Genomic DNA, 15,949 nt, shown 5'->3' with positions numbered 1-15,949 from the left:
CTGGTACTCCCCGACAAAGCCATCTTGCAATGGCCTTGCACAGCTTGTCGATCCTCCTATGTTTCTCTCCTGTTTCTGTAGACGGCTCTATCCTCTCCGTCCTTCAGCAATGTTGTTTCCATCGTATGGCCATCAGTGTCTCATCAGTTATCAAGTTCCATTTCTTGCCGTTGCACATGGCAGGGATTGTTGATGGAGTCTTTTTTCGGCGAGTTGTTCTATTTGCTGCCACCATCTTGTGAGCACGGGCCGGTTTTTTCTCGTCCGTCACCACTCGACACTCCGTGTCGAACCACGTGTTGCGTGTGGTTCCTGCGGTCGTGCCCAAGATCCAAGATGGTGATGGTGACTTCCGGTTCTGAGATCACTAGGTCAAATCGAGGAAACTGTTCAAAAACTTTTTAATATTGGTAGATCCGGGAACAGGTTGATATCTAGAAACCAGACATCGATGTAAAACGACATTTTAAAATTCAATGTGGCTACTTTTGATTTTAGGAAATCCGTAAAAGTGGATCGTATATTTCTCAGTATGATAGTATATGTCAAAATAACGATGTCTAATACAATTTTTGAATTCGGAATGGCGACTCACGTTTTCTTGAAAAGTGGGTAGAATTAAGAAAAATGCTCAAATATTCCCAAAAATGATATTTTCGGAACCTAGATGACATCAAGCAACAGCAAACTGATGTCTGACACCATATGGAAATCTAATTCGTGACTTCTGGTTTCTGCTAAGTTGTGTAAATCTAAAAGTTCAAATACTCTTCAGTATTGATATTTCTAGAACTGGCACTATGCTCAGAAAAAAAAATCGGTGTCCGATGCAATTTGAGATCTAAGACGGTGTTTTCTAATTTGTGCAAAGCTGAAGCAACTCCATTCAGACGATCTTAGCACTATTGGACAAATATCGGAGCATCGAAAGGAAGCTCGATACCGGACGGCCGACAACTCTGAGCGGGAAAAAGTTCTTAATAATGCTGAAGAGGAAGACCGAGGGAAAAGTCGGTGGAACCTGCCAAACAGTGAAAATGTACCTGGCAAACATGGACATACATGTCAGTAAGCGGCAGTCCCATCCGCTTGCCTCGAAGCTGCAGGCAATGACGCAGAGGCAGTGGCTGAGTAAGAAAGTCAGATTTTCCCGGCGAACGGCGCATGGCGGTGCTGATGGTAACGACTGGCAGGGCACTTCTTATAATACTTCCCCTACGAAAGAAGTGAGCTCCGAGGTGAAGTTCCTATATCACACCTAGTTCCCCAAGAAGTTGCTGCTGTAACTGACAGTCAGGGAGTAGGGGATGTCAAAGCCGCCCTTCTTTTGCTCCAGACTGACCGTGAACGAAGAGATTCATCTTAGTACCATGAGGGCGAAGATGCGGTGTCCTGGCCGGATCTGGCGTCGGCCCACTATATGAGCTATGTGTCGGTAGATAGAGCGGCTAAATATCGGTGTTGTCGTGTAAGCTTTCCCACACGAAAGGACATTACGCTCAATAACTACACAGAAGAGCTCACTGCAGTGCTTTCACTGTGTGCCTTGCCTTTGTATTCTCACTGAAGTGATTCATCACTCTTGTTACGCTCAGCTGTGGTGTAAGCAGGAGATGTATGAATTTTTCTGCGAGCAGCAGATACAACGCAAAGCAGAAGCAAAAGCGAGGTGCAAAAGATTGTTCATGCTGGGCAAGAAGTGGACGGCGGATATTCACACATTGAGCAGAATACCAAGAGCAAAAAGACTGAAGTAGTACGTTCTATTGAATCAACTTCAGTAAACACAACAAACCCAACTGGCCTCAATTCAATTTTAGCTAATAAACTCTGAGATAACGCCTTTCAACGCAAGAGGAAGTAAAATCGCTGTTGCCGGTTCGTCAATCAACGGGTCGATAGTTAGGGTCCTGGATGAAGTCACCTCCTCGGACGTCAGTGATTGGCACAACAGTGGTGGTAATTTGTTTATTTGTTTGATATCACATCATCTGACACATAGGTGGTCTTAATGATAAACTAAATCTAGTATGTACAGTACACATAAAAAAAATCACTTTTGTAGAAAGTTTATGCTTGTCGACAACGGAGAAGTTGCTTGAACATATTGACCGACATGTTAAAGTCAAATGAGGCTGCAGCGGTGTTGAAGCTTGCTGACATAAAGCGAATGGGATCATGTTGTCCATAAGATGCATTACGCTGGGGCAGAAAAAGAAAATTCCTTCGTCTTAGTGATCTTTCCGGAGCATATAAATCTAATCGCTCTAAAATTCTTGGGGCGTCAATCTCACCGGTCAGAATTTTGAATACAAAGGTAGCCTTTGCATCAAAACGTCTTTTATGCAGTGTTTCCATACCTAAAAGTCGGCAACGATCCGAATACTCCGGTAGCTGCTGCGGATTTTGCCATGGCAGAAAACGTAGGGCGTAACGTACGAACTTCCAATTTTTGTTATCCAATTTGCTTTGAATGGACACCACACAGCGGAATTCGTTTCAAGAACAGAACGGACCAGGGAGATGAACAGTGAACGAAGGCACAGTGAATCGCGGAATTCCGATGCTATCTTGAAAATAAATCCAAGTTGTCGATTCGCCTTTGCGATAATCTCGTTGCAGTGCGCCCGGAATGATAGCGATGCGTCTAAAGTATCACCCAAGTCTCGAACCTGGTTAACTCTCGTTAATGTTTGGTCAAACATGGTGTAGCTGAACGTTATAGGATCTTTTTTTTTATGGAAAGTGATTACGCAACATTTCAGGATACTAATTGTTAGCAGGTTGTTGGTACAGCACTTATAAAAAGTGTCGATGAGCCGCTGGAGTTCGTGACAGTCTGCGATACTTCGTATAATCCGCATTAACTTGACATCGTCCGCAAAAAACATACGGCTTGGTTCTGGCAGTAATAAGGATAAAACAATATCGCACGCTAGCCTGGGGGCTAATGCGGTCTCGATCAACTAGATTAGTTAAGAGAATTCGTTATCGATATTGTTTTCGGCACATTTTGCATGTTGTAGGATAAGTACAACGATACACCGTGCCCCAGTGCTGAGTCGAGAAAATTTCCAGCTTGAAAAGTTCCTCGTCCTGATCGGGAATCGAACCCGATATCACAACCGTGTGGGAGAGCTAGCCGACCGACATCGCTAACCACAGAACCACGGGGACCACGGGGACCACGGCAGTAATAAGGATGCGTCATTTATAAACAGTGCAAAGAGCAATGGTCCTAAATTACTGCTCTGTGGAACGCCCGATAGATTCGAAAAGTGTGTAGAATGTTCTGATCCGATTTTCACGTACAGCGTTCGATTTACCAAGTATGACCTCAGCCATTGCACGAGAGCAGAGCAACTCCTAATTTCTCCACCTTGGCGAGCAGGATACCAGGTCAACGCGATCAAACGCAGTTTTTAAATCAGTATAAACTACGTCGATTTGGGCACCTTCAGTCATGTTCTGTATGCATGTAGTAGTAAATTGTACGAGATTGGTAGTGGTAGAACGATTTGGATAGAAGCCGTGTTGGTTTATCGAGATGTAATGCTTGCAACTAGCAAAGAGTGCGTTGTAAATTATAATTTCGAATACTTTTGAACAAGCGCAAAGAGAAGTAATGCCTCTGTAATTCTGTATATCGCGTTTGTCACCTTTTCTGTGAACAGGGAACATAACCGACAATTTCCAACTGGTAGGAAAAGCACATCGCTGAAGCGACAAGTTGAATAGTAGATTAGGCGGACGAAGAAAAACAGCTGTACATTTTTTCAAAACGCAGGAAGGTATGGCATCAGGGCCAGGAACGAATGAGGACTTCATGTTTTGTATTGCAGCTTCTACTTCACGGTTGGTTATCAGGAATGAGCTAAAGTCAATTACGTCTCTGGGAATACAATCGAGAGCTGAGCTTATCTCTGCGGTTGTAGCAGTAGAGCTACGGAAAATCTGCTGGAAGTGTTGGGCGAATAGTGCGCACTTCTCTAGGACCGTGTTACCATGTGTATCACCCAAATACATATTTTTTGGCAGGCCCACTCCTTTTCTCTTGCTGTTGACAAATGTCCAAAAAAGCTTAGGGTTCCGTCTTAGACAGCTCTGTATCCGCAGTTTATATCGTTTGTACAGGTAGCGATTTAAAATTCGGTAGGAGTTGCTAGCGTTTCGTTAGAGGGTTACGCATTCTGCAATATTTGTGCAGAGCCAAGGATCGTTGTCGCTTAAGCTGTCGTAAACGAGAGTTTGACCACGGGGTTTTTGGGTTTGTAATCGCACGCGCATCCCAAAAAACTGATGCCATAACCTTTCAAGCGAATGAAATCATCCTCATAGCAGCCATCTCGCACACAGTTTTTGCATTTCCAAGTTTCAAATCTTGCATGCCTACTAGCTCGCGATGATCAACCAATTTATTGGAACTAATTTTTTCAAATAAAAAACAATAATTCTTTAGCATAGTCGCTCAAATGCACTGTAAACGCTCACTATAGACAATACTCTTTTAACCGTTATGTACTCGGCAATTTTAACACACGTAAATACTCGGCAGGGTACCCGAGTACCCACCAAAATAAAAACCTTCTTACTTTTTCAATTCTTGACTGATTTTCGACTTATCAGATGAACTCAAAATGAATGAAAATCAACTCCTGGAGTGGTTGTACTACTATTGTACTAACTTGTTTCATCGAAACATGCTTCCGAAGATCAGGATTTACAGGAACCAGATGTGGTCACCGGTTCATGTCGGTCTCGGATTCTAAAAGTACATATGCAGATTTTCTAATCTTTTGACAGCAAGAAGCATTTAATTTTGTGGGTACCCTGCCGAGTACTTATGGGGTAAAAAAATTTGAAGCCAATCCCCTCAGACCCCTCCTGCTGCTATAAACAGTCTGAAGATGGAAAATGGTTTATTTCTACTAGCTGGGAGTACCCCATAAGTTTCAGCTGGCTGAGTTGAGGTCATCCTTGTTTTTTAAAGCAATAAAGTCTGAAAAGGTACCCGGGTACCCTGCCGAGTACATAACGGTTAGTGTTGGTATTTCTAAACGATTGAAAAATCTAGCGCCTGTTCTTTCACAAGCATGCATCACTAATTATTCTGTTTTCTCCGATTCTCTCACATGGAAATTTAGCGTGTGACGTAGAGATTGCATTTATTCTATCTCTTATAAAATTGAAATTAAAATTATTTATTATATGCATTCGTAAAGATTAGAAAAATAACTGATTAAAATCGCAAATCAGCCCTGTTTTCATCGCAAATTCGTTCGATTTTTTTTTCTAAAAATAACCTTGCATGGCGTGGCGAAAAAGATTGATTTTCCCTAACTACTTTCAGAGTATAAAAAACTCGCTATTTTTTTTTTGACTTTTAAAAAAGTTTGAAAAATTTTGTTTACGGTATTTGTTAGAGCTTGTGTTGTTGTTGGCAGGGCCGGATTTAAACACTGGGGGGCCCGGGGCAAATTTATTTGTGAGGCCCTTTTTTCTCAAATTCTTAAAAACATTCAGAAGAGGTAACGTTCTGGAAGGTGACGAGCAAAAAAAGGTCGCTCCAGGATTAGGGGGAATCGGAAGGCCCGGGGTATTTGTCCCCTTTGCCCCCCCCTCAAATCCGAGCCTGGTTGTTGGTGTTGTGTATTGTTAAAATCGTCTTTACAAAACAATTAAGATTGTCATCTACGGCAGCGGTTCTCAACTTGGGGTACGCGTATCTGAAACCTGAACTAGACTACTACGGACAAGTTGCTTGAACATTATTATCGACATGTTAGAGGCAAAACGCGCTGCTACATCATTGAACCTGTCTGACATAGAGCGTATGAGGTCATGTTGCCCATATAACGCACTGCGAAGTAGCAGAAAAAGAAAGTTTCTTCGTCTTAATTGTTTTTCCGGAGCATACACATTTAACTGCTGCAAAATTCTTGGAGCATCATTTTCGCCAGTTAAAATTTTGAAATAAAAATCTATACCTAGAAGTTGGCAGCGATCAGAATACGCCGGTAGCTGTTGCGGATCTCGCTACGAAAGAAAACGTAGGGCTATTATTGTAATCCAGTTTGCGTTGTAAGGATACCACACCACAGAATTCGTTTCGAGAACGGATCGCACCAGAAAGTAGTACAGCGAACGAAGACACAGTGGGTTACGAAATTATGATGCTATTTTGAAGATAAATCGAAATTGTCGTTTCGCTTTTAAAAGAATTTTAAGTCAAAGTTGGACCAAATGGTAACAGGTCATTTTTACCATTGAATGAAATCACATTTCTGGACACTAACTGTTAGGAAGTTGTCAGAACACCACTCGTGGAATATGTCGACTAGTCCCTGAAGTTCAACACAGTTTGCGGTATTCCTTATAAGCTTAACATCGTCCGCAGAAAAAAACATACATTAATTTTCTCATAGTACTAACGATGCTTCGTTTATACAGGGTGTTAGGTACCTCACTTAAAATCCTTTAAGGTGTAATAGAGGACCTTATTTGATGAAAAAAATCCTTCTACGCATATGGTCAAAATTCAACTACTGCAGAGTTATTCACTTTTTCATTTTTCGAGTATGTTTGCCTTTAACGGGGTCTATCACAAGGAGTGTGATAGCTAGCTCATTTCTGTTGATTTCGTTGGAAAGCTGAGAAAATTTCGTAATCAATAGTATCTTAAAAACGTCCAACTAGAGATAATAAGAAGCACTTAGGGAGGAACAAACGAGATATCAAATGGTTTTTGAGAAATAAACTGCAATTTTCTCTCTGAAATGTGTGATAAACATGTATTTTGTTGTAAGCTAAATTGAACGTTGAAATCCACTCCACAAGTTGTTCTTTGACATCAAGCATCTAGCACTATTAGTTTAGCTGCTATTTCACTTTAAAAGCAATAAGTCGCTCCTTCATTCAGTGTTGTAAGGATCACAATTTTCAGCTTCACTGAGTTTACGTAGACGCGTCGTTTAATGAATATAGCAGCTAAACTAAAAGAGTTAGGTGCTTGGTGTCAAAGAACAACTTGTAGAGTAGACTTCAGTGTTTAAATTGGTTAACAACAAAATCCATGTTTATCACACAATTCTGAGAGAAAATTGCATTTCAGTTCTCGAAAAACATTCGATTTCACATTTGTTCCTTTCTAAGTGCTTGTTGTTTTCTGTAGTTTGACGTTTTTAAGACACTATTGATTACGAAATTTTCATAAGTCTTGTGCTACATCTCGTTGAAGGCAACCATAAACTGGAAAAAGTGAGTAACTCTGCTGTAGTTGAAATTTGACCACATGCATAGAAGGATTTTTTTCATCAAATAACGTCCACTCTCACCCCTTAAAAGATTTTAAGTGAGCTACCTAACACCCTGTATACAACGCAAAAAGCAGGGGGCCTTTTTTTCTTCATCTATAATTTATTTGACACGGCACAAATACAATTTAATGTTGAACGACGCCAATTATATCTGCTAGCTTACTTTCTAAAGTATCTTAATAACTAAAAGCAAATTTTTTATCCTCGCTGCCAACCACGAGCTGAAACTAAATCTAACATAAAGCTAGAATGTTTTGCATTAAAAGCACTGGTTTGTTGTTTGATGGTTTTCCATTGCCGTAGGTAAGCAGCATATGTAATATGTTCCGCTACTGGATCCGGGGTCTTAAAGTGTTCTTGTCATTTGGTTGGATGTAGGCGGAAGGGAGCAGGGGGCCTTAATTATGGCCTTGCGGAACGCCCAATCAATTAAAAAAATGCAGGTTGCTGTGATTTAATCCTAGTGTATAGCGTTCGATCAATCAAACAGCTGAATATAGCTGAAGCTGCTCCCAGTTTTTTCTATCTAAGCGAGCAGGATACTATGATCGACGGGTTCAAACGCTACTTTCCTATATCTACGGTTTTTCAATTTAGAATCAGTTTGGAAGGGTTTTTTCCGCACGATTAAAGTGGTTTTTTACTTTTCCTTTTTCCCTCAATACCCTGAAAGGATTCTCATCCTCACGCCAAGTAATTGTGCTTTCACTTTAAAATTTTCACTCACTTTAAAATTTTCATTTATTAGTCCATAAATGTATCTAGTTGAAAATTGTAAAATTTCAAGAATCGAAGTACACAGAGAAAAGCGAAAATTTTTGAACTTTATTATTGGGTTATATGACTTTTTCCGATGAAACTGCCAAATACGTTAAGCTTTAAGTGCTGCATCAAAACGATGGAAATATTTAACTGTAATTTTGTGAAAATGCACACCTAAGAAGGTATTTCCAGAGTAGCAGGATGTCATTTGGTTACAATTTGTTGCATCAAAAAGTCTCTAAGCAGGATATTTTTAAGCTGCGGAACTCATGAAGTGGAGGTCCGCGGTTTACATGTACGCCAAAAATGATAAAATCGGTTTGCACAAAACCGTCAGCCAACATTTCTGAAACATTGATGCGAAGATTTTTCATAGAAGACTTGCACGCATCATCCAGAGCTAGAGTGAAACGCCACTTCATTTTTTTTGTTGAAGAAAGTACAAGTGGTGATTCTGTTATCCGACGCAAAGCTGTTCATCATCGATGCTGTGTCTTAAGCCACACAGATCGGTTCATTTCACTGTAGAAATTTGCGGATATTCCGGGGAAGGTGATATTTAAGTTACAAATTAAGCATCCGGCTGGTTCCATGAGGTTTGACTTCATGGTGTCCAACGGTTTAAAAATGTTTTCATTGATGCTGGTGTTAAATTCAATACCGGAATGTTTATCGCTATTTCAAAGCCCTGAAAATCAACTTCATCTAGGATTACCACGTTGTCCTACGGAAAGATGGAGTGCTATATCACGCGTCAAATCGGACCTAACGATGACCGAGGGAAAACATGAAGTTTTGGGCGACACATTTGTGGCTCCCTAACAGACCCGACCTTACCCCATTTTAATTTGAGCGTATGTTGTTGTCAATATCGGGTCATTGATCAAAATTGAGGACACATCGAGTAAATTGAATAGGTACCATAAATTTTCACAATTTTTCTTGCCGCACCCTGTAATAGTTAGTTTGATAATAAAAATCACCTCTATTACTACTTTTTTCAATAATGTCTGCTTTGAGTAGAATTTAGAAATTAATCTGCCGTGGGCAGTAGAGGATTAGGAGTAGAAGAGAAAGAATAGAAGAAATAAAATTTTCGAAAAATGCTATGGCATAAGTTCTCAGTGAGATTTATCAAAACAAAATTCAACTCGGAAAGTTATCTTAAGTATTTTTAAATTTTTGCTTACTTACGATTTTCTTATCCACTGCCTTCCATCCACAGAGGTGACTATCATTCCAACCTACGACACCGACGTGCTCGGCTACTGGGTCTCGGAGAACGAGGACCTGCTGGCGAAGTACCACATCGATCTGTCACCATCGGCCGCCCGCTGTACGATCAACCTGCAAGATCACGAAACGTCCTGTTCCGCCTACCGGCTCGAATTCTAGGCGCAGGGGATCTTTGTAGCGTTCTCGAGTGACATCCATACGATTCATACCCAGTCCCATTCGGCTTCGTCCCTGTGCGGCTCTTCGGTGGCCTACGAGCCGGTTGCAACCTCCGCGGAGGCTCCCGTTGATGTTGTTGCGGCTGCTGCTGCTACCGCCGCGACGGACGAAACTGTAAAATCCTAAATTCTAAACCCCGTTTTTCCCCGCAGCTTTAAGAATGCTCCGATTCAGGACACTGGAAACTACAGTTAGTATTTATCATAGCCGTTACGTTCTGACTCGATAGGAATCCTTAGGATCTCTGAATGATAGTGACTGAATATATCCTTCTGGTAGCTAGAAGGAGAGAAATGTTTTTTTATTACTATTAATGATACTTGAATATTCATCAGGTTTTTCGTTTTCTAACTTAGTTTACCACTAGTACACTGTATTCTAATAACTGATAGTTAGTTTAGAATTCAAAACTAGCCTAAACAAAAGCCCATTTAGGAGAAGACAATGATAAAAGAGCTTAATGATCACGATAGGGATCAGATAGAATGGTAACCTTTGAAAAAGGACAAAAAACCATAACCAAAAATCACCCTCAAGGGGAAGCAAAATCCAACCCAAGTCTAGGAGAGCAAACACAGCCAAGCCAAAAATAAAACATCCAAATAGTCGACCGAAGTAAAATACTGATACTACTGCAACTACTACTATTACTTTTACTAGGAGAAGACCTTTTAGGAACTAATTGATACCAGTACCTACAGATGCGATGTCAGAGTTTTAGTGATCAAATTGATTAATTTAATTCTCACGCCAGATGCTAGAGCAAAGGTAGTTAGCGTTGTGATATATTGTGTTAGGAGAAACATTCAAGCAAGCTACGGCACCACAAATTGACACATTTCCGAAAATCTTTCGTACAAATAATTAGAATATTCGAAAACAGAAAAAACGAAAACAAAATATCCAGCGCCGGTAAACACAAATCACTTCACTCAACTTTACGCGAAAAACAAACACTCTGACAAACTTCTTTGATCCACGCGCGGCCGTAGCTGTTGTCTTGACAAGCGATGAAGTGTTTACCGACATGTGACATCTGGTGGTGGGGATCACCAGCACAATGGAGCACCCCCCCCCCCCCCCCCCCCCACTTTTGCGGGAACGATTCTCGCCGGCGTCCAGGGGCAGCGGAATTTCAGGCAACTTCCGTCTAAAGTATTTTTCAAATACACACAACCAGACATACAAACAAACACACACACATACAGAAACCGACGCCATATTTTAGAAAGCACTTTAACATTTTGACATGTATGAACACCGAAACCGACGCCATTTTGGATGAATTTTTACAACAAATAAGAATATAGCGATTATTAGCGAAGAAAACTAAAGTAAAAAAATGGTAATAAAATGCTTATTCAAGATATGAAAATCACAGATTTTGCTGCTCCTCGGCGAGAGTCGGTCCACTGCAGATTGGTTGAAAATTTTGAATCAGTGGAATATGAAAAGAAATAAATACTTTACACTATTACACGACAAAATAAGTAAACAAAACAAAAATATATACACAAATATTTACGATTGTTGAACCTATTGACTCGTTGGCCCCGAAGTATGACATAACGCGCGATAGAAAATGCGAACTCGTATATTTTTATATACACAGGATAATATTCTTACATTGGAAGTGATCCAGATACGAGTGCCCTGCCGAAGCATCATTGCTAGGCAGGCGTACAGTGCCGATAAGAATGAAACCTTGAAAGTTGAACCGAAGCATATTGCAAGGACTTTTCTTTACTAATTGCTTGAAATTAACAAACTAAAAATAAAATAAAATCACAAACAAAGTGTATTAAGCAACTTCCTTGCAGTCGAAATAATTCACACCACCATTCACGCGAACATTTTCGTTCATCACAATTCGAATTGATGAAAAAAAAAAATAAATAAAACGGCACAGAAAAAATAGCAAGCAAATTATTTGTACAGGAAAATTCTACCGCATCATGAAAAACCATACCCCGCACGTATCAGTTAGAAGCAGACCGGCCAGCGATCATGCTTAGTTTATGCCGCTTTATGTATCCCCTTCTCATGTTAGCATTAGTTCGACTTGCTAATAACCTTAAATAAGAAGTTTCTTAGAATTAAAAAATCAAATTATTCTCGATCAAATATTACAAACAAAACACGCAGTTGATTGATACTAAAAGAAAATAAGAATCTTAGAAAAAAAAGAAAACTAAACAACTTAGTGATGTTTACGCCAGCTATTACTAAACAAAAAATGTTAATTATTAAGACAAATTCAACAGCAAATGAGAGAGCAAAGTAACATATTAAAAACAACCAAAACATCAGCGGAGAGCTGGAACGGACAAGCGATTGTTGCAAGAAATTTAACGATTTTTTATATGCGATTTTAAGCTTTTATAGTAGTGAAAACCACTATTGAGCGACAGTAAGAACAAAAGAAAAACAAAAACTACAAAACAAAAACAAACCAAGCAGTGTCAATCGTAGCTTCATTCAGAAAAAAAAAAAGAAACAGAAACCGTGCCCTTTAAACCGAAAGATAGCGCACGTAAACTAAATTTTCTTTTCTGCAAAACTTCGCGTAAAACTAGAATTTTATTTCCACGACCTTCAGTTATTTGTTTTTGCTTGGCGAAAGCACAATGCCGATTGCTGTTGAATGATCAGTCCAGCTCATCACAGGCTGGGGAGCGTTTGACGCCGTTGTGTTTTGTTGTTTAGATCGATTATTATTGTGCCAGCATTAAAATGGCCGCTACTCGTGCAGCACGAAGAGAGCAGAGGACTTGTTAAAATCAACGAAAAAAAATATAAGCCAAAGTCCACCTCGGTGGACTCGGTGGAAGGACGCCAGCAATAGGGGACAACAAAACGCTAGCAAAATGCCGGAAATGCCTTTCCTAGGAGGAAACAATTGACTAAACCTAAGGCAAAATGTGTCACGATAACCGAAACAAAATAAAAAAAAACAGGAAGACACGTGTGATGATTAGGAAGAAGAAACGCAAATTATACAATGTAATACTAATGGCTTAGGAATCGACGCATATGGAAGACTTATTGAATGTCGTTTTATACTTATTTATTAATCGTTTTTCCAATACGCAGCATAGATAGTAGCACGTTAAAGAAAGCAGTTTGACTAAGTTTGCATGCAACGTAACTGCAATAAGTTCACTTACGCTTTGGTTCGTGAAAAGGTTCAAGCAAGAAAGACTAAAACAAAAATGATATTAGAATAAACGAAGTTAAATACAACTTTTTCCAGGAGATACACATAGAAAGATAAATTGCATCTACTACAAAAAAAATCGAAATGAAACCTACTAAAAATGTAAACTGTATAATTATTATGGCAGTAATGAACAAAAAAAAACAAATGATAACTATTTTAGCTTCATCTAGTCAGTTGATTGAATGTTTCGTCTGTTCAGAAATCCCCCAAAAATGAATCCGGCATCTAGTTGATAAACTAATATGTAATGCATTCCCCGCGCAAATTCCCTTTGTTGGTATTGAATATTCTGCTACACTAGTGCAGCAAGGCTGCGAAAATGAATAAGAAATTAACTTATTTCCAAGCGGTACTGATGATGATGACAAAACCGACCGCTTGAAAACTCGTAAACTGCACCAGTCACACACACTCACACACAGATACACTCACCGTACACAGCAAACCAATGCAAAAGTTACACCTAAATTCATTTATATCTGCACCACACGGAAACAATATTTCTCAAGAATAGTAAAAGAAAGACAGCAAACAATTCCATGGCCACAGAGCATCACCGGAACGATCAGGTTGAAAAAAAACATAAAGTCAATACCACGTACCGTTCTGCAATGTATGTCTAGCATGTGTGTATGATCATCCATGTTTCAAACTCAGATGCAAAGAAAAAAATCAGAAACAGAAATAAAAGCACGTAATATTATTCTACAGAAAGAAAGAAACAAAACTGAAAATTCCATATAAAACAAATCAATTTAATTGAACAACAAAAGTATAACCTATTATTACGATGTATGATTAAATAATTAAAAATGAATTTAAAAAGTCAATAAAAAATAAAAAATTGAAAATGTATTTTCCGCCGTTTTATCACTGGGCAGAATACAGAGGCTATGTCCGTTCATTGTTTCTTTAATTTCGCGTGCATTTAAGTTAGGCTGACCAGATTTTCTCGGGATAAAAACGGGACAAATGGGTTCAAAAACGGGACACATGATAAAATTGATTTTTGAAAATTCTTGCCAACCAAAGCATGCAAACAATTAAACATTGCTTTGATGCACTTACCCAATTCTGAATTTGTGTGATTTTTTGCAATGAGTTCCTGAAATTTGTCACATGATGATCGAGATTTTGACTAACAATTATCATGGTCTCAACTTTCAATCGCGATTTTTTCGTCAGCTCACGATAGGGGATGTCCTTCCAGTGGTGCGGTGCTGTCAGAAAGGCACAAAACGTACTAAGTGCTTGAAAACTTATTTTCCATTTAGGAAGAGTTTCAATGCAAAGCTTTATGTAAGAGTTTTTCAAGGAGTATCCGAAAACGGTACAAAAAAGCAAAAAGACGGGACGGTTAAAAACAGTCGAAAAAACGGTATTGTCCCGTTCAAAACGGTACGTCTGGTCAGCCTGATTTAAGTTTTATCCATAATCATGAATTGGCACAAAAAGTCGGTTCCGTTGCTGTGAAGTTCCCTGGAAACATCGTCACGTCGTTGTTTTTGACCCAAAATAAGCAAAATTTCCACTTAGCACAGGTTTCTCGAGTTTACCAACACTTTTCGATATGGCTTCTTTATAATCTAGGTCTTGACTCAGCAAGATTAAGGCATGGAATATGTCACAGAATATCAAAAAAATTGTCGTAGTGAAGAAAATTTCCAACAAATAAAAAATCCAGTTCATTACGGGCAGACAATGTGTACAGCTGGAGAGGTGAAAAAAAAGCAAACTGAAAATATGATACAGACTTGGAAAAATATAACACATTCTGACGGGGCTTCCTGTGAGATTTTCCTTTCAGTCACAAAAATTACACCTGCTTAGTAGTGTGCGTATTTGATAGGGGTGAGCAATAGAATAGCCGACAGTTTCAACAAATAATTTCCCCGATTTTCCCTGAAATATATTTTTCAGCAATCAGAACAAAAAAAAATCAACGTAGATGAACGGAACACCGATATCTCAATGAAAAAAGTAGTCGATCAGATTAAAAAATCACAAGAAGGTTGTATGCAAAGCCACGACCGCAAGGTTGAAGTAGAATACTTTTACAAGAAAGATAACCTGGCTGCTTGCGTGTCAGTCATTTTTTCTAGTAAATAAACGTTGACCGTTCATTGGCAGTATTGTAATTTCTTTTTGTCTGATATTTTGAATGCAGTTCATTGGATATTTTTAAATTTTGTGCAAATGAGAAGTTGAAGTGCTGCCGAAATGTAATATGCACATTTAATACGACATCATTAAACGGGAACGGAACAAAAGCTACGGTTATGCAGAACGCCGGCGCGATGCGATTCGCCTTACCGTGGTGAAATGTACAGCTCTTTTTAAGGCGAAGTAGAGCTATACATTTCAACAGATTTCGTCTTGCCGAATCGCATCGCGCCGTTATTTGCGTTCTGCATGACCGTAGCCAAACACTAAGCGACGCAAACACGTAATAATAGTCAGAGTATGCATGTAGATGAAGATAATTAACTTTGGATTATAGCGCAAAACGAGAAAATATTAACCCTTCAAATAATCATTTGTGTTCTTCAAATTCAGTTGTTCAATTTAATATCCGATGAAATGTTTGTTTATTATCTGATAAAGCTCTTATATAGGCCAAATGATGCATTCCCAATTTACTAGGTCCATAACTCTGCCGACCGTGCTTGGGAAAGCTCGGTATAACGACCAATCAGAGGTCGAATTTTGTGTTTTGACAAGGCTTAAAAGTTTTCAATAGTACAATAGTTCGAATGATAAAATTGCAATTTCATGCATCTGGTAGGAATCTTAGAAGATTTTCTAATCGATTGCTGCAAAAACGAAGGAAATCCATCGAAAACTAACGGATTTATTAGCATTTGAAATTTTTCTCACTTTTTTCAGTTTTAGATTTTCATTTTACATCCCTATGTAGCCGAACTTCCTGAGAGAAGTATTCTCATTCAAAATTAAATCTTCAATAATTCATTTGTTGTCCTTATAAGAACAATTGTTCAAATTATCATAGGATGTAGTGTTTATCTTACATCTCTGTGTTACCTTGATAGTGAGGACTAAGGCGCACGGTCAACACAATGAGAAAGGTGTTTTCACATTGAAAACTAGACACGGCTTTACTGGAGGAAGTGTTGGCAAATGCATCTACCGCTAATACCACCGCTATTATACGAAAGCGCGTCGTTTCATGTGGGGA

General features: G+C 39.2%; 1 protein-coding gene across 1 annotated transcript in view; it reads left to right on the top strand.

The window, feature by feature from the left end:
- LOC129726512 (microtubule-associated protein futsch) overlaps window positions 1-13,608 on the top strand; it is a 208,848-nt gene extending 195,240 nt beyond the window's left edge. Inside the window, exon 6 of the mRNA XM_055683324.1 lies at window positions 9,304-13,608. Within this exon, the coding sequence (XP_055539299.1) occupies window positions 9,304-9,473 (170 nt within the window). The 3' untranslated portion in view covers window positions 9,474-13,608. The remainder of the gene's footprint in view (window positions 1-9,303) is intronic.
- The last annotated feature ends 2,341 nt before the right edge of the window (window positions 13,609-15,949 follow it).

Source organism: Wyeomyia smithii, chromosome 3 (assembly GCF_029784165.1).
Source record: "Wyeomyia smithii strain HCP4-BCI-WySm-NY-G18 chromosome 3, ASM2978416v1, whole genome shotgun sequence".
Taxonomy (NCBI): domain Eukaryota; kingdom Metazoa; phylum Arthropoda; class Insecta; order Diptera; family Culicidae; genus Wyeomyia; species Wyeomyia smithii.
Note: the sequence above shows the minus strand (reverse complement) of the source record. Positions and strands in the feature narration are given on the sequence as shown.